We start from the raw sequence: 27,933 nt of genomic DNA on the forward strand, positions 1-27,933 counted from the left end.
GCTTGCAATCATCGTCATGGTAGTTAAGCCCGTCTCACAAGTCTTCAACTCAGGTTACAACTTGACAGTGTTGTTTAACTCAAACTTCCATGCAATTTATTTTATCCAGAGGTGATGTAGGGGTCTCAGACGATCCTTAAAACTCGGTAGGTAGGTTTTATCAACAGAGATTCTCGTGGTCGCTGTATTAAACAGAGAAGAATGTGTTACGCGCAGGACAATCAACTGTCGTAATTGTAAATATTATTGTTTTTCTATTTCACAATATGAATTCATCCGAAGCGGATGAAATAGCCGTAGCAGCGATATCTGCTCTGTTGTCGACACAAAATCCGCCCTCCTTCACCCCAAAGCAAAACGAGAGACAAGGATGTAGCCCCCCTTAGATCCGCCCCTGTATATATACAAGGGAGGATCCAAGGAGGCTATAGGAGCTATAGCCCCCCCTTGACCCTCAGGTATACACTGGATAAAGCGGCAAACTATGGTTTAGCCCCTTCCTTGATCATATCCTGGATCCGCCACTATATATATACCTTCCCTAAGTACCACCGAAATAAAGTTATCCCCAGTTTAGTATTCACAGAGAATATTTTTACAAAATTTAAATTTCATGTGTAAATCAGTAGACTTTGAATACATTCACATCGTATGCACTGAGTTGCGAAATAATGTACCTCCAGACATGGACGCCAGAAGAAAATTTTCTAGGGGAGCATCTTCATGGTTGCTATATTATGTCTGGTGGTTTGCTATATTATGTACATTTTCGTGAGCCAGGGGACCCATTCTTATCAAACACGGAGATTATTGAACAAAATGTAATAAAAACATCTAATTCGAACTTCTATCATCCCTCAGTCCAACCCGAGACTGAAACATAAGAGATGGGCTTTGTTTTTAAACAACGTAACGTGCCTAGTGAAGGCTTCACATTGTGAAGATTATATTAGTGAAAGTTATACAAGTGCAATTTTACAACTTAATATACATATTACTAAATGTTGAGCTCCCTGTTGCTATTTGGTAAGAATATGCATCTTTTACGAACGGAGTTTGATTCCTGGTAGGAGCTCATGTGTTTCAAATTCGACGTTAAGCAGTAAGTTTGCGTCTTGTAGAGCTTTTCTCCTGAAAGCGACGCTACACTATAATCTAATTTAATATCACTAAATGTTAAAAAAAAAAAAAATACTTGCCGAGATGACGTGAAATGGCAACCATCAAATCCATTTTATATTTTCACTTAATCTAGTGGATATTAATATAACAATTACAAGGCACACGTATAAATACTCAGAAACAAGCACATACACACGTACACGTACACAAATATGAACCCTTCAAATCTGTTTACATCTGGTCGACTCTCGCTGCATCAAGCAGTTATCCTCAAACAAACTTCATCATCATCTTTCCATGTATATGCATTATTTGATTCATCTACAGATTTGTCATTTACACGTATCATTGCTTTTAGCATTTTCGGGGAGGGCTCAGGGTTCTTTCTTCATTTAAAGAATCGGTTCTCTGTATTGGAAAGAGAATCAGGGGTGGAAGGGAGAATTTATATTTTATGAATGGATAACATTTTAAGTATTATACAAAACATGCCGCTTCCGACACAGCACTGACGCATTTCTTGTAGCGGTTTATTACTAGTGGTCCCCTGACGCTCATAACCCCTTCCCTCGCAAATTGTAAAGTGAGAAGGGACAGAAAAATCCCAGATAACCACACACTCATGTTTCAGTTGACAGAAGTAAAACTATGGGTAAGTAAACATTTTGTGCAGTCACGTTTTGCTAATTTTTGAACATTTCTGTGAATTCAACAATACAACAGCGGAAATACTAACTTGTTTTACTGCTCCAACCATCGCTACAACTAAAAGAGATTCCGGTCGTTGAACCATCCAAATTTTAGTTTTGTTTCTGTTCTCCAGAGGGAAGAATGAAATTTTGCTAGATTTGGCCAAGATGCTAAAGTCAAGATGCTAGATGCTAAATGCTAGATCTAGCACCAAGGTGCTAGATATGGCTTCACTGCTCTTGTCCAGGCAGCATTGTTTTGAAATTACAGCGAGAAATAGTTGAATGTCGTCAGGCGCTACTGTTTTCTGATTGATAGTTGTATGGAAGTCCAGAAGAAAATAGAAACTGCTTCTATTTCTTCCAAGTCAGGATCCAAATAAAGACAGCAGAAAATTTTAACCTGAACTAAGGGCAAGTTGCTTCTCACACGATCGTTAAGTAAGGTCGTGAGTTTTAGATCGTGAATCGCAGCCTTAGTTCAGTCCCGTCTGAGACAGGCTTATAATTGATTTAGACGTCCGCAATTCTTGCTAGGGTTGCCAGATTTAGTAAATGAAAAAACGGGATATATTTCTCAGGCTATATATATGGTCAGGGTTTCTATTCATTTGGCCAGAATAATTTAATTACCTGCCTTTTTCAGGGTACTACTTCCAATTTTCAAGTTCAATCTATACACAGTTAACAAAAATGAAGGCCCAAAGGAGATGTATAAAGAGTGTGAAGAGGTAACATTAGAAGAACTACCAGGCGTCCCTTATTCCGAATTCCGATTTGTTGTGTTTAACAGTTCCTAAATATTGCGCCAGTTACGACACAACCTCCCATTTATGATTGAAGATACTTTTTTTTCTTTGTTGCGTCATCATCTGAGTCGGGAACACTATTCTAAAAGAAATACAATTTAGCAAGAAAAAATACATTTACGTTAAAATCAGAATGATAAACCAAAATTAAATGTCTTTAAAGACTTACGCAGGTTCTCCAAATGATCGGCAGAAGAAAAATCTAGTATCAAAATTAAGGAAGAGACATACTGCCTAACTCATATGTATTTAAACTGCCACTTCTTGTGCTAGATAAAGTTGTTACGGAATTTTAACCTAAAAATTACTGAAAATGTGACTTCACTTTACACTGACAAAGATTTTGCTCTACACCCACTGATTTGGATAAAACGCTTGATTGTAAAACTGTCAGAGGACAGCACGAAATAGTTTAAATCCGGTTAACATGCAGCGACTGAGAACAGTTCCACCATTGTTAATTAAAATTTCAACAATGAAGCAGTTCTGTAGTGACGATTGAAGCACAAAATAAAAAGTAGTTAAAACCCGTCATCAGAAAAAATATTCTTTTTCATTAAAAGTGATATTCAAGAAATTATTGCCATAACATATGCCTCTTCTTGAATATTTTAAAATCCTTTTTTCCACTCTGAAAGCAAAACAATCCATAGGAGGAAAGAATGGATGTGATTTTCAAACTCCTTGTTGTTTGTTTAGTAAAATTAATTAGCTACACAACTCTTCCGAAAACATTCCGTTTATAGTTTTGTCAGGTTGATTTTTTCAATCTGAATAACGAAAACCGGGACGAAGAGGGCCCGAAAGCCTTTTTCGGAACAGTTAATTCTTGCATTGAGAACCGGGACTGTTCCGGAAAACCAGGACGTCTAGCAACCCTAATTTTCCGGAAAGGCACATAAGAAATGCACCCCCTTTGAAATTGACATGGAAAAAGTGTGGTCAATCAGAAACTTTTGCTGGTGACGTGTGGAGTAATGTCTTCAAGTATCTGGCAGCATTGTTCGGTCTTCTGGTCTCTCTGTTACTGCATGGGACTGGTGTAGAGAAGGAAGTGCTCTCGAACTCATTTTTGGTGAAAAATTGTATATCGACTGCGGGCAGGAATCTGCTAAACAGATAGTACTTGTTGTAAAACACAAAAACCTTGATTTCACTTAAAATAACGAATCATGACTTACTGGCGACAAGCAGGTTTGAAGTAAGCATTTTAATTTCATTGCTTACTAACTGATCCTCCGGTATTATATTTTGTTCTTGAATGTTCCTGCTAGTTTTTAATCACTGTTTTAAGTTTCTACACACTTTTAGTTTTGGGTTCGTCACAAGATGACTGCCAGATAAGTACAAGAGTTTTAAACTCGCATTTAATTCGTCTTATACTTAAAAGAATTTTCATGCTGGTTAGGTTTGGCAGTCCAGTCGAAATAAAACGTTGTTGAAAAGATTATAATTCTTTAACGAAGTATTTTTTACCAGAAGGGGTCCAGAAGCACGTACAAAATAACATTTGGATATAGTATACATGAAGCTGCATTAGTTCCCGAAGGAGCAGGACGCTTATACTTTTAGGGATTATTCATTGAGTATGTACGAACTTACAAAGGGGGTAACAAAGCGACTTTATTTACTTACCGACTGATTCGAAAATAAAAAAGAACGTACCTGTACTTTATATCTGCATGTATAGTGCCCTTGTACTTTATCTATGACTGAGTGTGTGTGGGTGGGGGGGGGGAATTTAACGCATATCGCATGTCTTGTGAAACATGGATACTTCTTACTATTGCACTACGTAGAAAATTTATGGTATTTCATGTAGAAATGGTAATAAAACACAGAAGAAACGCAGATCACGGGGTTCTCATGTATACTATTACCCAAAATTTATAGGAGAAATGAATGAAGCAAGTACTTAGATCAGGGATGCAAGTAAGCAGCAAAATTTTACTATCCCAACATTCGCCCCAGGCGAGTGGTTATTTGCATCCCTGATTTAGATGTAACATAATGTAACCAAATCTAACCTGCCCTAGCCTAAACTAACCTAATATTAGTAGAATTATTAATATTAGCGAAATTCTATCATTTTTTAAAAAAAGAAAAGTATGCTGGACTCCTACACTGAAATATTAAAACAATCTAACCTAACCTAATGTGAACAGAAATTACCAAAATTGTAACATTATTTTAGAAAAAAGAGCTGGACCCCTTCTGCTAATCATAGGCCTCTTTAACTAATTTGTTTTTTATCCTCTAAAAGATATCGGCCAGGAGATATGAAAATATCCCACTTTGTGTGGATGAAGTTTTAATGGATTACCAGAAATAATAGAGATCATAATTGTTTCACAAATTTTCTTACTCCCTGTATTTGTGTAGAACGACATGGCAATATCTCACCGAACATAAATGAAGTTCAAGGGGTCACAATAAATATTCAAAATCACAAACTAACCTATGCTAACTGTGACCGCTAAGAAGCATTAATGCTATCTAACCGACGCAGCCAAAGGCAAAGCTGGTGCGAATGACTCCTAAGGGATACGTAGGCGCGGGGAAGTTTCTAGAACACAGGTCCTCCATACAGGTTAGTAGTTAGATTGTTTCTCTCCTGTACCAAAGTTTAACATTTAATTCACATAGTATTGCCGAGCGAGCGTTAGTGAGGGAAGGCATGTTACACCCCACAGGGCACTTTGTTTTGTGTCCAGCTAAATGGAAAGGGAGACCCGAGATCTAGAACTACCGCAGGCGCGTCAGCGATGGTAAGCATGTTCTAAAAGACTATTCACGCGTTAACACACACTAACCTTCACTAGGTAATCGCCACGACTATTACATTTTTATACTCAGTGGCGAAGCGTATTAATCCCACAAGTGGGGTAGGCCCTACAAACTAATAACACAATAACAAACTAACATTTAATGTGTCATAAAATTTTTTAAACTACACAAAATTCTATTTATCTTATTCAGTTAAACAAGAAAGCTACCAAGTCTATTTATTTTAAGGTGGATCACCACCCGGAAGTCAGTACATATTTTAGCTCATTCCCTTAACTAATGCGGAGTGAAACGTTACATATTATAGCTACTATAAGATAGGGTATTGTCTCAGGTACAGCACAAGACAATGATTCATTTGGTTGTCTTCTGATATCGTAAAAGGTAACAATAAAAAAAAAAAAATATTTGATTCGTTTTACAATGAGCACACAAGATGGTACTTGCTGTTAGATCTTACTAGAAGTGCTCAATTTTATGAAATGTTTATTTGTATGTTTAAAGTAACGATCTTATTACAAAATAGATATATTGTTTGACTGTTCTTCGTGTTATGTTTCATATTTCATTTAAATATTGATTTACACTTAAGGAAATAGATTTTGAGAGGAAACTTGCGCAGAAGGCCGTAATGCGTTGTTGTCAAATTTGTTCTTTACTGTAGTAGTCACAATAAGAAAATTCCTGGATTCTAGCGTTGCAGTTCGAGAACTGGAATCGCGGTAAGTGTCGAAAACTAATTTCTCCAGTAAGTATCTAAGACAAATTTCATGATTACTCCCTTTATTATCTGGCGTCAGTAAACACTCGACACTTTCTTGCAGTCCCGCACTTTTCAAGCAGCTTTTAGCATAGCACCGAGAACACCTAGTGATTCACCTTAAATTACTTTCTTAGCTGCATTTGTAACACTGTTTAGAGTTTAATTTGTGACCATGTATACATAGTAGTTTTGTGATCGTTGTTTAACAAGAAAGAATGAGTATATAAACAAAAGTAGACGGAAAGTAGCCTATTCAGGACTAGCTCAGGAGAGTAATGCTCCCGGAAGTAGGAACGGAAAACACATTTCTGATTGGTTGGTGTTATCTATGTCTTGCCACGTTGCATTCAAATAGCAGAATTCAGACGATTGTTGTTGTCGGTCCTCGTGGCCGAGTGGGCTAGCGCTATATGCTAGTAACGAAAATTTCTGTTGGCGTGAGTTCAAACCCGGCCCGAGGAAAGTTTGTTAACATTTTTTTTTTTTACATTTTTATAACACTTTTTAAATTAAAATAATACGAAAATAATACTCAAAAATGTGATTTACTTACTTTGGTTAAGATAAGTAGTAGTAGTAGTAGTAGGAACGGGTTAGAAGCCCCGCAGGGCTCGTATTGTTGCCCTTGTACTCCATGATACAAGGCTAGTTTTGTTCCCCTTGTACTAAATGATATAGATTTTGTGACCAACTTAAAACAACTGAGTAGGATAGCGCGTGAAACAGCTTGCTAGACTAGCGCGCGAAAAAACGTACTTCCGGGAGTATTACTCTCCCGAGAGGGTCGTGCCTATTCCTCTTCTTTTTCTTATTATTATTATTATTATTGTTATGATTCAACACATGCGTACACGAGGGAAACACACAATATGTATTAATGTAATATTCCCATTTAGCTCCACTACAAACATTTTGAAATCCAATTCATACTTTCTTGTGTCTGAGATTTGCAGGGGCTGAGAGGAATTTCCTCCTTAGTTGCTGTTTTCAATTCCTGTATATTTGAAAATGGAGGGAGAAAAAGAAAGTACATTCTTACAGTTAGCTGTCAAATTTCTTCGATAAGCGTTTGTTACTTGCATCTCTCGCTTTAAAGTAAGTACAGTAGTGCATTTAATTAATGCATCACGTGAAAATGACTTCACTAGAAGGAACTTTATTTGAATCAACGTAAAATATTTAATATTGTATTCTTTGGATTGGCATATTTAATGGGGTGGCTTCCCGGCTTAAACTCACCGAAATTTTATCGCAACTTATTGTTTTACACGTATTACAGAATTTTCACATTTTCAGGAATTGTGTTAGCAAAGCTCCTTCTGAAACAAGCAAAGATCCCCGAAACAAAATCGTAAATACTCCACTGATTCTATGAAATGGAAAGCTCAACTAAAATTACACACAAATATAATTATTTTTTCCTGTACGGTAGCGTTTGTAAATTTATACGTATGTTTAATATATCAGACATGTTCTATATGCTATTATGGACCAGGCCCCATGTAGGGAACTAGCTACTCTGAATAACTCCTGAGATTTCATACCTAAATTAAACAAGTTATCAGTAATAGAAATACATAATTCTACTGTGTTAAGGAAATCATTTTATAACAAATTAGCATTGAAAGATGCCTTCAGCGTTAAAACTAAACTCCCAGAGGCCAGACTTCGCACCTTTCCAACAATGCTTTAATCCCAAGCGAAAATATCTTCGCTCCCTGAGCAGCATAGTCGGTAAACCTGTCTAGTGAGCTGGTGAGGCACAGACGGAAGGGACTCTGAATGTTTCCAACCTACTATTTTGTTACCAAAAAGAACCGACATGTTGAAGTATTGCCTTCATTCTATAAGAAACCAAAGATAAAAAAAATATATATATATATACGGTAGAAAACATGGTAGGCCCGGCCTCAGAGCCTCATAGTACGCTTCGCCACTACTTGTACTTTCTCACTGTCTCTCTCGTTGAATGTGAGCTTTCAACCAGTGCTTGGCTCGTACGGTTAGTAAATTTTGGGCTACGCAGTTTTACGTGAACTGTGCCCCTAAACATCACAAACGTTCAATTCGTATTGCATTTGTTTTCCCACAATGCTATTGCTCTGTCCAGATTCTGTCCCCATGCGAGCTTGGCCCGCCGTACAGTAATAGATTGCACTGCACTGTAACGAGATTTCTTCTGTGTTCATGTATCAGTTTCTGTTGCCTGCAGAAAATTGTTCGTTGTAAATGTGTCTTTTCATGGACAGTAATGGATTATACGTGTAACATTTCCAAAATGTGATATGCCAAAACTTGACCAGCACAATTGTTAATTTAGAGTTTGACGATGTATTTTGTTTTGATTTTTAGATGCACGTGCAGAATATATCGTCAAATTAAGAAAGAAAGAAAAACTTGCGTCAAATGATTTTTCAAGACGTTCTGGACTGTTGTTACCCTGGCGCATGCCCAGATAATTGCGAAAAAATACTAATACACGGTCGAACTTATGTACTTCCCCGTTGCGGATACTAGTAAGGTTCCTAACGTACATCATAAGAACGACTGTGCAGAAAATAAGTCCAGCTTGTGTTAGATGGCCACTAAAAGCGAGAATGTTATTCAACAATCAGGGCAGAACCGTAACTATTGATAATTCTTATTACTGTACTTTGAATAATGCACAAGCTTGGACAGGTGAACGTAGGATGAGCTGCGCCTACATCAAGTAAAGCACAGTAGAACCAGGGTTTGAAAAAATCCAACCTACCTGGACCCATATGGATTTTTCCGGTTTATTTTATTTATTTTATTTTTTTTTTAATATTTCAATGTCTTTGGGATAAAAATATTAAAATGTGATTTATATATCAAGATTATAATTGTCTCAACTTGCAACAGCTTTCTATTCACTACTGTTTTAGAAAAAAATGGCCACCATTTTGAAATTTTAAATAGGATAGCCGAGAAAATCTGTATAGAGCCTTTAGAATGACTTGTGCTTCTACTCGCAATATTTCAACTTAAAATTCGAAAATTGTACCCTGTAAAGTGGATACCGATATTTTGAAAAATGGCCGCCATTTTGAAATTTTAATTTGGATTGCCTCCAAAATATATATATATGGCTGATTTAAAGTGTCTGGTGCTTCTACTCTGAAAATTTAAACTTAAAAGTCTGAAAATTGCACTTTCTAGCGTAGATACTCACTGTTTAAAAAAAATGGTCGCCATTTTGAAATTTTATGTTGGTAGGCCGCCAAAATCTACACAGTAAATTTTGAGTGTCTCGCGCTTGTCCCCTGAAAATTTAAACTTAAAAGCCCGAAAGTTGTATGCTGTAGTGTGTGTGTTTGTGGTACAGGCCGAGAAACAAACAAATATAGATGTAACGTGCGACAAATAAGAATACCAAATACGCTATATTAATTTAAAACAAAAATATAATTCATGTTTTATAAAAATTAATGTTTCAAAATGTCCTATATGAAATAAATATTTTACAGCGGAAAATAAATGGTTTTATTGTTGAAGTTCACTTCTGATGCTTTGTGCGTTCAATTACGTGAATTTCCCGAGCATTTGTTGCAAGACGGTTCTTTCCCGAAAATTAATTTAAAACAATTAACGAAGATATAATTCATATTTTATAAAGCGAATGTTTCAAAAAGTCTTAAAATGAAATTAAATATCTTCCAGCGTAAAACAAATAGTCTTATTGTTGAAGTATTTACTTCCAATGCTTTGTGTGTTCAATTGCAGGAGGTTCTCAAGCACTTCTTTCACGACAGGTTGTTTCCGAAAATGCAACATTCTTTACTGTACATCGAAATTTCCACTAGTATGGAAGTTTGGATTCAGCACTTGAAATAGTAAGCGTTACGTAGTCTTCGGAACTCCGAGCATTAAGTTTCTTAAGTTTGACAAGAATTTTTATAATATTGCTGATGTTGATTCTACACAATGCTTATTTGAAGAGTAGCAACAAATGACTGAACTTAACTATTGTTGTTGGAAAACCAAATTTTACTGAAGAATACTTGTGTTATCATCAAAGATAGGAAATAATACTAATAATTTTACTAATGTATTTAAATATTGACTGGTACTACTGGTGACTATGGCCTTAAATCCCTCAAACATATTAAGGATAACGTTTCTCGGTTTCGCCGAGTCGGCGAGCACATTATTCACTGGAAGTATTTTCTAAAATATAAAATTGCATGTTCTACTTCAAATAGGCTGTAAGCATAATCCATACATTAATTTGTTGTACAATTATCTCAAGCTAAGTTTTTGTTTTTTAATTCATTCAGTGCATTCAGAACTTTATAATGGTCTTGTGTTGAATTTTGTATACCTTAACGCGGATTTGCCCATAGAAAGACCAAAATGTGATAAAAATCACTTGCAACGTGATCACCACAGTTGTACCAATAATATAATAACAAAATGCTCAAAAACCGGTGGGTTTTTTCGGACTGGGCCCGCTTGGGCAGACCCTGAGTAGAACGCGCACTTAACAATGATTACTGGTAACTACAATCAGTGTTACGTCTTTTCCGACTCAGCTAAGAGAAAAGCAGAAAAAGCTGAGCAAGATTTGTGCAGGTAATATAAGGATTGACTGGCTTAATTTTTTCCTTTTTTTTTCTTCGAATAAAGCACAAATTGTGGATATATATATATATATATATATATATATATATATATGTATGTATATGTATGTATCAAACCATCTAAAAAAATTCTTATACATTACAAATCCGGGAAATATGAATACAAGTGATTTATTGAAATCAAATCAAAAGTATTTCCTGCATACAAGGGGTACCCAAAAATATCCGAAACAATGCTGAGTGGAATTCCTATGTAGTTCCGGCTTGTGCCGCTAGGTACTATTGGTATGGGATATCGTGCATCAATCTGCAAGTTAGCATTATTTTGTGTTGAGCAGTTCATTCGTAGTGTTGCATTGTTTGTGATGCTGTGGCAAGAGTGGCGAGTTTCCATTCCACTTCTCCCCAGTTATGGACGTTTTCGTCGGACACTTTCACACAATTTTCTCAAGGCATCGAAGTAAAATTGTTGGTTCACTGTTTGTCCTTGGGGAACAACTTCCCTGTGGACAATCCCAGTCACCTCAAGAAACATAACTAACATTGTTTTCACATTGGTGACCTGACGTGCTTTCTTTGGATGTGGTGAATTTCGTGGGTTTTCCCGGTGGCTGGATGCTTGTTTTGATTCACGATCGTACTTATAGTACCAGGTTTCATCCCCAGTCACAATTCGTGTGAAGAAATTTAAGTCATTGTGCAGTTCAGTCTTCAAGTTGCGACAAACATTCACTTGAATGTCTTTCTGCTCTTTTTGCCAGCAAGCAAGCCACAATTTTTGTGGAAATTCGTCTCATCTTCAAATCATTAGTTGAAATGCGCCGTCAAGTACTCCGGGACAACCTCCGACTTCTTCAGAAATTTGTTCGATGGTCTTTTGACGATCTTCATTAATGACATCTCGATATTTTTCAATATTTTCTTTATTTCTTCCTGTCGAAGGACAGCCAGGCCGTGGTAAGTCTTCAGTTGACATGTAGCTATCTTTGAAACAGGAAACTAGTGTTATCAACGGTTCGAGCGGCTCGGCTCACGACTCAGTCACCATCCAGCCGAGCTAACAGCTCACCCAATTGAATGGGCTTCAGCCGATGGCTCACCTGAGCTGAGTCGAACCGAGCCGGCTCGAGCCTATAGCTCATCTGAGCCGAGTCTAACCGAGGCGATGACTCACCTGAGTCGAGCCGAACCAAGCCGATGGCTCACCTGAGCCAAGCTGAACCAGGCCGATGACTCGAGTGAACCGAGCCGAGCCGAGGTGGTTGGGCGCAACATTGTCCTGATTAACAATAAAGAAAAATAAAAGTTCGCTTAGGAATAATTTTTCAGTTATTGATAAATAGATGGAAGTAATAAAATAAAATGAATCTCTAGATACACACAAAGGATGCCTTTAGAAAATTATGTAGATGATGTTACACGACCTTAACAATAAAAGGAAATGCAATACGAAAGCCATCATTCTTTCCTCAGTTGGGTTATTTCAAAAGATTGCGATTATCACTTCTCGTTTAAGAAGGAGAACTTGCATTCTCCTAACCCCCCATCTATCCCCATAGCTTAAACAGACAACATAGTTAAAAATGATGAATTTAAGACATAAAACCTCTGCATTTTTCGTCTATTTATAAAGGTATTAGTAACATCTAGGAATTCTTATTGTAACTCCGGTAAAGAAAGATTGAACTCTTTACTGGCCGAGATTAGATCATATTCAGTAGACAAATAGTGTTGGCAACGGCTCGAGCGCCTCGGCTCACAGCTCAGTCACCACCGAGCCGATGGCTCACCCGAGCCGGTTGACATCATTACAGGAAACCACTCGTAGACTCATGTTTTTCACCAAGCAGCATCATTAAAAAAAATTGTGAGGCATAATAACAGTCTCAGCTGCAGTTTTTTCAACAAGAAACAAAGTTTTACAAATCTTTTGCTCTTTGGATCCGCCATCTCAACAATCAATCAAAAACCTCTTCCAGACTTTTGTCGCAGCAATTCAAACAGTGCAACACTAGGAACAAACCGCTGCGAACAAAATAATGCTAACTTGCAGATTGATTCAAGATATTCCATATTTATGGCACCATACCATAACTACATCAGTATTTTGCTTAACATTATGTTTGTTTTTTTATTATTATTATTATAAGTATCTAATGTTTATATGTATAAGTAGTTCTGAACCAGAGTGAACTAAAATGATTCACAACTTATTCTCTCTTATTAAGCTGACGCAGGAAACTCACAATATTGTTTTTATTAGTATGTACATCCGTTATTCCACACTGTTACTCTTGATCGGGTGTAAATATTTTATTTATTTATTTATTATTTTTCTGCAATAGATCGCTAGAGCAGTTACCTCGGGCCAGTTCATTATTGTATAAATCCAATAACGGATAGGCACGATTTTAACTGTGGCTATTTACAGCCCTATCCCATAAATGCGAATGAAGTTTTTAGTTGTTTTCTGATTAAGAATCACCATGGAAGAAAAATAATATACTGATTTCTGATATTTCCTGATAAAATACTATGTCTTTCTTATTTCATGTTGACACACTAATTTCAAGGGACAAATATTGGGTAAATGTAATCTCTCGCTCGCTCAGTATGTAGAGGAAACATACAGTATATTGTTCATGAAGTCTAGGCAGTTACTGTTGTGATTATAGTTGTTTGTTCATTTATTTTCTTTTTACTTATGTTTTCAGTTACATCCGATATTCTAGCATAGCAGCACAGCTAGTTCGAAGAGCGCTCAAACCAGAATTTAGAGCGGAGGCATTAAAACGAGAAGAATCACACGTTAGGTTTACTCCTTATCAAGATGGTAAACCAATAAGTAAGTAAAGAAACTAATTTCGTTTTATATACTGTATATATATTACTATTACTTATTACCATTGATATTTTAATTGTAACTCGTTTTACATCACAAAAGGAACAAGTATATATATAATGTTACTTTTTGACGTAAAGCGAGTTACAGTTAAAATATCAATGGTAATATGTAATAGTTCGTAAACTCCTAACATTGGAGAACTTCCTTATGTTCGTTTAGTTTAGTAGCAAAGCTCTAGAAAAACGTCTATGTGAAAGTTCGTAATAAATGCTGCTTTTTAGCATTCTGGTGTACTATCAAGTACATGTTCTTCTATTTCTTTAGATTTACTTCCAATCTTCTTAGTGCAGTAAAGTAATATTTGTTATTTGTTTTTGTTTTCTTTCTTTCCTTCTTTTCTTTCTTTAAAATTTGTTTTTGAAAATATTAGTATCACCTAGGTAAGAGGATCCCCCTTAGTCGTCTGTATTTATGTAATATACCCTATAGCAATAATCCGTGAATACATCAGTATCAACTCTGTATACAATGGTATTTGTAAACTAGTCCCTTCTCAATATGGAACTTACTCTGTTTTAGGTTAGTAGCCATAGTTTATCTTCATGGCATTGTCACGTAACTCTGTTACCGTTTGATTTAACATTTACTCTTGTAATTCAGCAGTGTGTTCGTAAGTTCAATTATTTTGCTTTTAATCATTATTGTATAATTGTGATAATTTTCAGACGAGAATTTCATTAGTCTTAGCAATTTGTAATTAAAGTAATTGTTAAGAAATGAGTCATAATACCCAGAGGGTAAGCTAACGTTCTCGCCTTATGCGCGGGAGATTCGAGTCCTGTTCGCGGTAAGAAATATTTGTGGTTCATATTCCATGTTAAGCCACAGGATGTCGTCTTACAGTATTTAACGATGTACACTAAAAATAAAAATATTCACCTTACTCTTCTATGTTGCGGATTTTTCAGAACAGTCGTTGAATTTCACTGCATACACTTGCGGCATTGTCAAATTCAAGTAAAGAAAGGGATTAATATTATTAAGTATTAATTACTCAGAAGGAATTGTTAAAACCGAAACTATTATATGCTAATGTTATAAATGCAGGAACCTAGAGGCTTAAGTTGTGTATTTCTTTATAGTGTAGAATATAATAATAAATTCACCTATATGTTCTGTTTATAGATTTTACTTCAGCTGAAGTCGACTGTCTTGTTCACAAAGTGGATGAGGTTTTGAAAAGTGTGTAAATTAAAGTGGGGGGGGGAGAAGAGGGTTCTTAATTGAGCATTACGAAACTGTTTGAAAAGCCGATAAGTTCTGTGTTAACAGTGGCATGGTATATGGATGTACACTCATGTCCAAAATGATTGCCGCATATCTATAACTGTCTTCTTGTAAGAATATAATTTGATAATGATTTTGCAGCGTACTTTTAATACTAATACTATGTGTATGATCGGGAAATGCATATTTGTGGTAAATATCATATCAAAAGAATTATAAATACGAAAATTAGAATGAATAAAACAAAATGTTGCTAAATGGACAATAAAGTTTTATTTTCGTTTTGTTCTTATTTACTGTTCTTTTGACATGAAATTTGCCGCATACATGTCTTTGCCGATTATACACATACTAACAATATGAGAAATACCGGGCGAATTCGTTATGAAATTATATTCCTACAACAACATATTTATAGGCATGCGACAATAATTTTGGGCATAAGTGTACCTTTTAGATATTCAATGGTGTCTCGTATCATTCTTTTTGGCTTAAATTCTTACCAAACTAGCAAAGTTGCGTGCTCACGATTTTTTAGGTTTTGGTAATGTTACCCTTCACTAAATTCAATCACAACCAATAGAAGTAATTCCTAGGCATCTAAGAAATCGCTCTATCTTCCATGAAATTAGTTAATAATAAAGTAAGAGAAAATTACCGTAGAGTCCTAAAGTTGGGAGTAAATTTAGCCCTTTTGTTCTAACTTATGTCAATCACAAGCAATAGGCTTTATTGGGAAGTTTCAAAGAAAAAGCACACCCAGTTTCATTAAAATTGCGTAATTTTTAAGAAATTTATCGACTTATCGTTAACATACTTTATTATTATTTTAAGGACGGGGTACATTCATTCTGTTGCCTCCTAGTTTCAAGCCAAACATATGTTCTCAAGATAAAAAAGAAGTACACCCTGTATTCAATAAAAAAAACCTAGAACTATTGCGAAATCTATCGTACAATATATTTTCAAAAATCAGGAGCGAAAAGGGGTTAGTTACCTTTTTTCTTGGCCGATTTCAACTAGAATTATTGGTGATGTTTCGGAATCCTGAACAAACAATGAAAATGGAATGAAATCTTTGTTTAATGTCCCGCAATTATGCGCATTATGCTAATGGAGACGGATGTTTAAGGCAGGTGAGTGATGGTGGAAGGACTAGTGGAATGGGAATGTGGAGGAAACAGGAGTACCCCGAAGAAACTCACGGACATGATGTTGTTCACTACAAACTAACTTGGCCAGAGATCGAACCAGGGACCCCACACACCAGAGGTAAGCGCTCCGTCACAGAGCCATCGTGCTCCCTCTCGGGAAGTCTGAAAAAGAATGTACAAAACGTATTCCATCATACCCACATGGATGGGAGCTTTTCTTTTCTGTTTTCCTTCCTTGTATAATCCTTCTTAGTGTTTATCGTACACTTATTTGGTGTAGAAAATAGGTTTCACGCGAAAATAAGCGAACTTCCATAATCAGATTGATTTTATTTCCTTTCTTTACCTTGGCTTGATCATGTCTTCTTTTCTTTGCCTCGTATTATTGACGTATTTCAATTTCCAAGCCTGGAGAAAAGCACATGACAAGTTTCGGTAAATTGTATAGTTATTATTGTAGGATAGATCACACACAAATACAGGTTGAGTAGAATGGTAGAAGTTCAAACAATGAATGTGTCCATATTTTACATATACATACGAGGGGGAATCAAAAAGTAAAGGGACGAGAAATCGTACTTTTATTCTAGTGATAGAAAACTGAAACATACATTTTTTTTTCACATAATCTCCCTACACTTTTCCCAACGTTTTTCAAGTTTTTTGATTCCGTCGGAAAAAAGTTTTTTGGTGCACCGCATCAATGACTTTGACATCGATTGCAAATTATTTTATCCTGAGCGCGTCCTGCAATGGTCCAAACATATAAAAATCGTTTGGACTGTTTGAATTTTGTCAGTCAGTACTCCAGAAATTTGAAACTCATCTCCTTTATTGTTTAAACCGTCCGTTTGGCAGAATGTAAACAATTATCTTGCTGCAGGATGCCACCATTTTGCAGTTTTCCACGACGTTTGGATTTGATAGCAGGTTTCCGTTTAGTTCGCAACAAATCACAATAATTTTCACTATTCACGCTTTCGCCTCTTGTGGTGAGCTTCTTCGTGGCTAAGCAGTTAGCGTACGCGCCTTTGGCGTGGGTGACCCGTGTTCGATTCCTGGCGGGAGCCCATGTTGGGATTCCACGTTAATCAGTAGGTCTCGTCTCATATAGCATCGCTGCAGAAAAAAAAAAGTTAAAATCAACGCAACTTGGGGTGAAATGAACGGCTACCATACCTTCCGTGTCCCAGAATAGCGTTAGCATAATCTTACCAGCTGATGGTTGACATTTAAATTTCTTAACTTTTGGTGATGATGGGTGTTTCTAAGCCATACTCACAGCCATACTTTCCGGTTCGTTATGATGTACCCAAGTTTCATCTACAGTAACGATTTGCTGTAAAATCCATCTCCCTCGCGACAATAACGGGCCAAATGTTTACGAGAGATGTCCAACTTTTGTGCCCTATGCTGCGCTGGCAATTCTTTCGGGACCCACCTTGCACACACTTTCCCAAATTTAACTTGTCGTGTAAGATGAAATACGCTGAACCATGACTGATATGTAAAGTATTGGCGATTTCGTCCACTGTGATTCGTCCGTTTTCCATCACCATACCCTCAACGACTTTCAAATTGTCCTCAGTCGTTGACGATGGCCTGCCCGATCTTTCCTCCTTACATAAAGAAGTTATTTCCTGTTTGAAAAGCTCTATCCATTTGTAGTATTGCTTCGCGATAAAAGCTGTCACTATACTGCGCTTGCGTTCGACGAATAATTTCCTGAGGTTTAACACCTTACACAAACAGAAAAGCGAATCACTGCCCTTACTTCTTCCTTGATGCAGATCGGCAATGGAGGTGCCGTGTTTAACGGCTGCTACACTCCAACGCGGGAGTAAGAGTGACATGCTGCATAGAAGTGTTGCAGACGACACTAATTCAGTCCTGGTTACTAGCAGTGGTACCAAACCATAGCGCGATAAATTGCAAAAGTCCCTGTGTGGATTGGTAATTTTAATTTAAACTGATTTAAAGATGTCACGTGGTTTTATGAAGAAAGGGTAATCCTGTTTTTATGCTTTATTCTCGAATCTTCGAGGTGTTTTGCGTCTTAACTAATTTGGTATAAAATATACTCCGTTATGTAATGTAATGATTCTTTTCCTGTTTTGGACTGCTTCGTATAATACTGATTAGGAGAGAAAAGCAATGCAATATTAGCTTTCATAATCCACTACAACTTGGTTACATGTGTGTTTGTTAGGGGCATTAACATATTTTATCTGCAAAAAATATGTTCTAATTTCTTCCTTATGTTAGAGTAAAATTAGATTATACAGTACCTTCCTAATGGCTTGTATCAACAATCGTGTTTACCGTAGGACGTAAAATCCAAAATGTGCAATTACATTTGTGTATTAGTATTCTCGGGGTCGCGGTGGCTTAATGGTAGAGCGTTCAACTCTGGAGCGTTGGGTCCCTGGTTCGATCCTAGCGCGCCAAGTGAACTTCATGATGGACAAACACTGTGTGCGTGGGTTTTCTCGGGATTTTTCCGTTTTCTCCTACTTTCTTCATTTCATTCATTTTTTCATGACCGCCTCCTTTAGCCTACACGTGGGTATAGCCGTGGGACGTAAAACTTAAACTTCATTTTATATATTATTTTCTCAGTATCTCCTTTTTGTATTGATTATCCTGACTTACTCTAAACGAATAATATGGAATTCCCAATGAGAAGCTGTTTTGATTGGAAGCAAGTTTTTAATGGAAGGATGTCCGAAAGTGACATACACTTCTCAACTGCAGTTGGCTACCTGTAAATTCTTGTGTGAAATTGCTGTTGGTCCTAGATGTAAAAATTCAAGTGTGTAATTCTGTGTGTTCACCGGTAGATTTTCATCGAAGATTGATGGGATAGTTTATTAGAAAATCCAACACTTCATTTGTGTGTAGAAAAATGCATTGTCATCCATGTATTAGTAATATGTAGTCCTAGGCTATAGTCAGCAAAAAAAAAATTTACTCGATATGATAGACTGTTATGCTAAATGTGGCTAACTGAAATCATCGTTTCGTTGCACAAACTGTAGCACATTAGCACTATTAAAGAACTTCCGTGTGTCTGATATATTTATTTCAAAATCAGTTTCTGTTTGTGTTTTTGCATAAGTCTATATTTTATTCTTTTGAGAAAAAAAAAATCCATTTATAGTGAAACAGTTATCCATTTTCACGAGAGAGATTTAGATAAATGTGAATAATTTTATGTAATAACTACAATTTACACAAAAATTTATCAACACAATATTTGTGAAATTACACATAGGATAAATATCATTAATAGACTACACAGTTCGTAAATGAATCCTATATCTAACAGTATTTTTAATGTCATGGCATTTGAAATTATTGCATGAAGTTTTATCTTTGGGCAATGTTAAATTGGAAATATTTTGCTCCCGTTTCAATATTTTCAATAGTTTAAAACCTCATCTTTGTGAACAAAACCGTCGAATTGAACCGGAAATATCAAAGAAATCATTTCTATAATAAGGAGTTTATTTAAAAAAAAAAGTTCTAATCGTTCGTACAACTTCTTTCATTATCTTATAGTCGGTGGATATTTCCTTATGAGTAAACCTTTTTGATTTTGTAAATTTGAAACATTCCACATTGTTATAGAAAGTTTGTCGAGATATAATTCGTTCTTGGTCTTGTATTGTGCCTTCTAGGCATGTGTTGACTAATTTCCATTTGCATTCGTTTAATGTTTCCTGTACCATTACGATGTACAGATAATATGTGCTTCTTAAGGCGATGTGTAATCTAAGGAGATAATCTAATTTTATCTGTCAGCTGTTAGTGAAATTTTAATTTTACACTAAATCTGTGCGAATTCAATTTTCCCTTAAAATTTATCTCTTTCCATATTATGTGTTAGTTATTATATCGTGTTTAGTCACTGGTAATTAATCACATATTGTTACCAGTTCATAATATGTAAGATGTTTTTGTTGTATCATCCATGTTAATCTTTCAGGTGAACGATCAGGCTGATACCATTATGTGTAAGTCAAATGATAAGCATTTGCTTGAATTCGGAATGGTGGTTACTTTTCTATATTTTGATGCTGAAAATAGGGCTTGTTCTTGGATTGCTCAAGCAAGACTAAAGCATTTTTATTGTAAAACACACACACACACACACACATATATATATATATATATATATATATATATATATATATATATATATATATGTTATGATTTTCATAAGATCACATCCATCTTGTTACTAGATTGAGTACAAGAAAAATAGACTGCAGGGAATTAAAATATTAATGCAACACATTAATAAATGATAGCGTGTTTAGCGGACGTGGTAGTGTAATATGTATGTGACTGCATTTAACGTACAGTATTATTCCTATATATATTGGAATTGGTGTAAAATGTGGACTTGAAGTATATAATAAGCTAAATTATGTGCAAATTTAATATTTTAATTGTTGTTTGCCCCGGTTTTTGGTGAATAATTCTATACGATAATAAAAGTTATATTGTTAAGGCAACGGAGAAAATAATCGTCTGATTAAGTAATCAAACGGTACAATTTTTATCGGTCTTTGAGCAGTCCAAGAAATTACGTTCGAATAAAGAATGTTTGGGTTTGTTTAATATTGCCGTGCAGTAACATTTTGCATGAAGTCATTAACACTTTGTGATTCGTAAAAATGTTTTCTATAAAATACGACATTAATGAAGAAATTTGCGTTTCCACGCCGAATAGTTCTAGAATTGAGGTGTCTGGTGCGAGAGGGAGCTGTGTCACAAATCTTAAAAATTTTAGTTTTTGCCCTTTCTGGTCTTCTACTGCCATGTCATCTGTCATGTAAATTACGATCATGTGACATAACTTCCGCGTTTTCTGCAGCAGATATTCTCAGTTCGTGAATACCTCCTCAGCAGCATTTTCAGTGAGAGAAGGAGCTATGCCATTTACCGATGTTGTCTGGTATGCCAGTAGAGGAGGTACCAACAGTTGAACAGTAAAATAATACAGAGTGATTTGGAGTATCCAGTGCTAGCTTTCATATCACGAAAGTAACTGCTGTGAAATTTGATAAAACACTACCTGGCATACTCTTCTTCAAATGCATCTATTTTGACATGGAACTCTTCAAGATGATGCCAATTCGTCGCTCCAAAACCAGAAGAGATCTCTTGGTTGATTACCTTTATGTGGTTACACTTCTTGAAGAAATACCACTACTCTATTCACATGGAGGCCCATGGAGACCCATCAGCCCTGAAGTTAAAAGATCTCGTGGCAGTAATGCCTTATACTCATTCAGTGTTTCATTGTGTTTACCAAAAACTAATATCCTCAGAAACAATGGAAAGTGAGGATAAAGAAGACATGCTGTCGTTCCGTAGTTCATATGTAAACCTGATTTCCGATAGAGTCGTGTGTAAAACTGATTTCCAATAGAACTCTTCTGACTCTTCGGTAATCATTTTCAGCTGTGAATAAATAGCAAAATATGACCAAAAGATTCGTATATATTAATAATTTGTGTTAGTTTCGGAAGTTTATCACAGCTTTCATTAGACAGGTAGCAGAACTAGTAACAAAAACAGCACACATCATTCTCAATAAATCTTGAACATGACGACCGAGAAAGTAATTGGCAACTTGATGGCGGATAATTTTTCAAACATTACTGACTTTCTGGGAAGACTACTTAAAATATATTACTTTAGTTTAGGTTTGGAGTGAATGCATTTTGATAATTTATTAAGTGAAGATTAACACACTTAATAGATATCGTTCCCTTCTGACAATATAGAACGATACATCTTGTATTTCTTTTTCTTAAATGTTTGTTTAAAGCGTGAATATATTAATACTTAATTAACTCTGTTTGCGTCTTACTAATTTAATAATAGTTGTAATAAATATATCTATATCTGTCTCTCTCTCTCTCTCTCTCTCTCTATATATATATATATATATATATAGATAGATAGATAGATAGATAAATTCTTTTTCGGATTTTGTGTCTATTCTGCATGTGATGTAGTGTGTGAATTCGCATGAAATACTTCGGGGATATTTCTCATTGTTCCGAGTTTTTAGCCTTTTGAAATTTTTATTGAATCTGTATGATGTGGAGAAACTGGAGAAAATTTGAGTGAGAAAAGTATTGTTCATGATGAAAAAAAAAAAAAAAACTGTTAACATAATACAAAATCATTTGATCTCATACAAATGATATAAAATCGTGGTTAGGCGCATCTCGAGGTAAAGTACTTTAATTAGACTTGATGGTATTATCAATCATTCTTTTATCAAAACTATTACACAGAAAATGAGCGAAAGTTTGACCAATGAAACAAAAGAAAATTACATATTGCCAGTTGAAGCTACAAGTAAGCACGTGTAAAATTAGGAAAATAATGCCTGTAGTTGTTCAAGATACTGGACAACTTGGGCAACATTCATATCGATGCCCTTCTCATGAATTCCATAGGAATTCTATTCGTCAAGAATAACTGAAGACGAGCCTTTTTTGTTCAGAATGTTCGCTGTTTTAAATGCCGCCAAATGACAAAAAGTTGGATGGCATAAAGTCACGTGAGCGTATTGGCCATTCAGTTGTTCTCTTACTTCAGTGCACTTCCTTTTTCCACAGACAATCATGTTTCTGCCTTTTTGCTATACCACGCTCTTGAGAGGCCGCCAGTGGACAGAATTCAATATACAAATAAAAACAGAAGATTTGAATTACTGAATACATGAGATTGCTCTCAGCTCGGCATTTTAAAGCCTATTAAAGTATTCAGGGTATCTACTAAAATTCCAATATGAAATTTCGTGACTTTTTCGTGACCTTTTCTTTACGAAATCATAAAATTTCCTAATATTTTCAAGAGCGAATTTGGGTGCAAATTAGGCCGAATTTTCGTCCATGCGATTAAAACGTACTTTGCTTGCGATTTGGTAGCGTCTAAAGCCGATCATAGACATTTTTGGTGGTGAATTTCGACGTTTTATAGAGCAAAATTTTCCAATCTGTACTTACATTTGAACAGATAAAAAAAATCGTGACCCAAAAACTAAATTTCGTGACTTTCATGGCCATTTTCTGATTTCGTGACTTTCGTGACCGATAGACACCCTGGTATTGGTCTTATTTCGTGTTTATTTTACAGTATCATTATTTTTAGAGAACTGTGAAAAGGATTGTATTCTCTCCGAATACAAATGTCTCTTCTCTTTTTGATATATCACTCTCAGTGCAAGAACTGTATTACAGTAACGCTCGTTATTAAACCTCCGTAACTTGGCTGTATATCTGCATAATTAGTGTATACTTGTTAATAAAATTGGTCCCGTATGCGCGTTGGACATTTCGTGTAGAACAGAGTGACCAACTTAAACCGCACTGACTATCTCTTTGGATATAGCGGTATGACTTTTTCTTCAGTGCATAAAACAACTATCTTTGCTATTCCGTTATTTTGCCACAATAATTACAGTATTTCTTAGTGTTTTCAGTTCGTATTATCTCTAAAACGAATCGATTTAGTATCTTTGGTAGTATTTCAATGTCTCAGTTTTCTAATATTTTGATCCCCGCCTTGTTTCATGAATTAAGAATACACACAAAAGTAATATTATATTACAACCAAATCATGCAGATAGTAGCTCTACGCGATACGCTCTTACTTTTATTTATCTGTTTACTATTAAGTAATATAGAGACGTCGAAACTGTAATTATACGTTTATAGATGATTATCTATCGAAATATGCTTTGTAACTCAGTCATTGGTATTCCCTGTGTGTTATGTAATAATTAATGGAAATATACAGTACTTACGGCTAAACAAGCCTTTTATCTAAATTTGTGGCAAATGATCTACCAGCAATGACAATAAACTTACGATAACAATGGACTACATTGATTCATAATTAAGTTTGCTAAATCATTCCTAGCTATATTTATGTTTCGTTACTTAAGTATTATAAAAGAAATGGAAAGTAACTATCACCGTCTCAAGCTTATTTCTGACTTAGCTGTTGTTTATGTGAAGTTTTGATATGTTCGTTTCTTCGTACAAGCATATGGATATCTTGTACTATTAATATATATGAAACTTGTTTTGTAATACGTGTTACGATTTTCAAGTTTCGTTTTATAAACAACTTCTCTTACTTCAGTTAATCTTTCTTTTTCCCTCGATTTTTGTGTTTATTTTTTTATTTTTTTATATTAGTTATAAAGTGGCTACTGTTTTCTCAAATTAGTAATATGTGTTTTCGTAAAATATTAGCGACTAAAGAAGCAGAAAGATTTCTCAGATTTTCATTAGTATACTGCAGGTGTGTTTTCGTAACAGAAGAAACTAGGTTTGTTATGTAAGATATCTACCGTAAGCCAAAACTTAACTACTTTCTTTGAGACTTCATTTTTCTCTTTAAAAAACCTGAGCCCATTTGACCTTTTAGTAGTTTAATATCGTAGAATACTTTTTGTTTAATGTTTATTGTTAGGACTCGAATTATCCTGTATTATTTTAAGGTAACCTTAATAAAAATAAGGAAACTTCAAGAGCCTTTTCTTTGCAAATAATATTGTTCGCTACTTTTTGTGTTCAGTGCAGTATGTTTTAATAAACCATTGGTGAACATGTTATATGTTTATATAGTTAAAGAATATACTTCTGTGATAAGAAAGCCAAAAATACAAATATATTGGTAGTGAAATCAGTTAGTGTACTAATTATATTCTCTGAGGTTAATAACAATGGTATTAGTAACAAAAATATCGTCATTGGAAATCGTTAAGCTGACTTCACATCAGTGGTGCACTGGCTCGCCGAACAACTGAGCAAGTGCCCGGTGTGCCCTTTCCTTTATAGCGCTTCCAAAAAGAGCACTTAATAACGAAAATAAAATGAATTAATTTTTCCAGAAATACGTATTTACATTATTTTTCTGTATAAAATAATTTCCGTATGTTATGAATCTTTATAATATCCCGGCTACACAGCTATAGAATCGCGTCTGTCTTCTGTAATCAAACATTAAACTAAACCAGCCCATGAAATTCTACAAAGTTAGTGGATGTGGGTTTTAAGCTGTTTGTTGCTATCTATTGGTAAAATTAAACAATCTCAAAAAAAAAAAAAAAAAAAAGTTTCAAAGAATACTACGTTCCTTTAGGCATATAGTTTGTTCTCTTTTGGTTTATAAACAGCAAATGGTGAGAAGATTTGTTTAATATTTTACTTAATCATTCTCTAGTACTATTTTATTATATTCGATCTACTATATCTTCTTTAAGAAGTTACGATGGTTATTCTCAAAATTGACTTTTCTTTCAGTAGAAGATCTATTACGCTTAATAACACGCTTGGTGCTGAAATGATGATGAAAACAGAGTTAGCCATCTTGTACGAGGCCTCGAAAGAAACACAGAATGAACGTAGTGCGTAAACTACCTACAGTAATCGCTTGAAGGCAGTGTGTAATGCGAGAAATTTTGATAGGTATACACTTGATCGTTTTCAAAAATACAATATATACCCATTGAAAAAGAAATTCAGGCATATATGAGTTTTGTTGGACAAGCATGCACAAAGTTGTTCGAAAGTATCGTGTGCTGACTTCCACAGGGGTCCAAGTTTGCAGGAAAAAAAAAAAGTATAATTCCTTTTGTATTTTTGTGGTCCACAAACTGCCTAAATAGTTGCATGCTACCGACTTTTCTACACCCCATCAGCAAAGTGTGGGCACTCCGCACTAGTGATGTAAGTTGGGTAAATACTCAGTGGATAGATAAACAAGAAAGTTAGTCATACTAATGTTTTTATTATTATTATTATTATTATTATTATAAAATAGTTCCAGTGGCACGTAGGATATTTTACACTGAAAGGCATAGCAGACATGAGTATTATAGGAGTTATGGCACCACGTTTCAGTGTCAAATTTTTCCCGATGGTGGTTTGATTATGCGAAGAAGTAATTGAAAGACTGACTGCCTTAGTCCTAACTTTCCTCTTCGTACTCTTTTAAATGACAAATATGTTCCAGGTATATTGCAAATATATGATGAAATATAATGAAATTAGATTATACCGTGTAGTTTAACAGGTTCGACAAAGTAGGCTATTATGTGAATGTTATACTTGTTTGTTTGGTTCTGTTTCTGTTAGGGAGAGAAAAGAGCTAATCGCTCATTTGAATGTGATTCTCTGACTTAAGATTTTCAAATATGTTTCTGTTCAAACAAGTAGTCCTATCATGATTAAAAGATTTTTAAAAAAATGATTGATAAAGATTCATCATCGCGAAGGCTACACTATCAAAGTGAGAGTTTTGAAATTCAGAGAGAACACTACTCTTGTAATGAATTGAAATAAGAAACTATTTTTTGAAATACTTATACCTAGAAGGGCGTTCAAATTTTCTGGCAGGAATTTATTATCTCACAATTGCCTGAAATTAGAGATGAAACTTGGTGTATAAATTTCTCAGAGTTCTCGAATGTATCAATGCTCCATATTTTCGTTTTCAAAAATTCCGTTCGTAAGGGGAAAAGGAGGAACATTTTTAAAATACTCAAATTTCCCTTAGTTTATTTAGAAAGTACCACATATGAAAACTCCTTTATGCTGAAGGTATAAAATTCGGTACATATACTTTCAATTAAAAATAAGGAAACGCCTATTTCAGAGTTTCTAAAAAATTCCTAAGAGGTACATTAGGGATTATCTCGATGTTATCGAAATTTATCTTTCTTTACTCAGAAAGCAACGAATGTGAAGATTCGTTTAAGTTCGAGATGTGAAATTTGGTAATAGACTTAATAAGGAAATACATATTTCAGCGTAATTGAAAATTCGATTCTGAGACGAAAAAACTAGTCACTCATATAACATGCTAATTTCTCATTATTTATTCAGAAAGTGTCGAATGTTGAGATTCACGTAAGCTTAAAAGTTCTTAAATAATAAAAGAATTTGCAATTAAGCGTTTTCGAAAATTTCGCTTGTAAGAGGGGGATATGTCAGTAATATCCAAATTTCCCTTTATTTATTGAGATAATGCCGAATGTGATGATTCGTTCGAATTGGTTGTGTGATCTTAACTAAAGGAACACGTGTTACGATATTTTGCGAAAATCCCTCTACTAAGGGGAAAAGGGTTAAATTTCTGATTTTTGATGCAGCAAATTATCAATCTAAGGGTTTGTCTAAGACGGAGATATGAAATTTGATATTAATTTTTCACCAAAAATTAATACTTTCTATAAGAAGTTAGTGATGATAACTGAGCTTTCAACCTAAAACAATTTGTGTTCCTGTCGCAAATTTCCGTGGCTGAGGTATCAAAACAATTGTGCCGAGAAACCGAAGTAGTTCGCTACCTGTTGACCCTTTAATTTGTTAATAATTAATAAGAATCTTTGTATAATTTCATGTATTATGTTCTATTTAAAACCATATGTAACTATAGACATGAGATGTCTCTAGGAACAGACATCTGTAAATGACATCTCCCTTCCCTGACCAATTGGCACGGCGCACCGCCCTGTTAATAGAGCCAGTTCACCACTGCTTCGCATCTCTTAGCAAAGCATTTGGTAAGCCAGGATCCATGGATTGTAATACTTTTTTTGTGTGTGTTAAATGCAAAGTAGAATGGTTATATGAACCATTTTGTGATTTTTATTAATGATAACTGTTTTCTCTAATTTCAGAAGTTGCACGAGCGACTGAACAGTGATAAGTTATGGGTCTGCTTAGAGACTGTTTATACGCTTTATGTTGTTTCTGAGTGTGTTGTAATAAACTTAAAATCACAAACATGTATTTCATGAACGTTAGAGTTATATAATAAATAGTTAGTCATTA

The 27,933-nt window shown here is 35.1% G+C and overlaps 1 protein-coding gene across 3 annotated transcripts; it reads left to right on the plus strand.

The window, feature by feature from the left end:
- The first annotated feature begins 3,630 nt into the window (after nucleotides 1-3,630).
- LOC145662962 (protein stunted-like) lies at nucleotides 3,631-27,933 on the plus strand. 3 transcript variants are annotated; one of them, XM_081729028.1, is made up of 4 exons: nucleotides 3,631-3,821; nucleotides 13,486-13,616; nucleotides 20,046-20,073; nucleotides 27,780-27,933. In XM_081729028.1, exons 1-3 carry the CDS (start codon nucleotides 3,793-3,795, stop codon nucleotides 20,060-20,062), a joined length of 177 nt encoding a protein of 58 aa, XP_081585154.1. In that variant the 5' UTR covers nucleotides 3,631-3,792; the 3' UTR covers nucleotides 20,063-20,073; nucleotides 27,780-27,933. The 3 variants fall into 3 exon arrangements, with proteins under 3 accessions (XP_081585154.1, XP_081585155.1, XP_081585153.1); XM_081729027.1 differs by lacking the exon at nucleotides 20,046-20,073 and having other exon boundaries at nucleotides 3,633-3,821; XM_081729029.1 differs by lacking the exons at nucleotides 20,046-20,073; nucleotides 27,780-27,933 and having other exon boundaries at nucleotides 13,486-13,624.

Source organism: Thermobia domestica, chromosome 10 (genome assembly GCF_964235325.1).
Source record: "Thermobia domestica chromosome 10, izTheDome1.hap1.1, whole genome shotgun sequence".
In the NCBI taxonomy this organism is placed as follows: Eukaryota; Metazoa; Arthropoda; class Insecta; order Zygentoma; family Lepismatidae; genus Thermobia; species Thermobia domestica.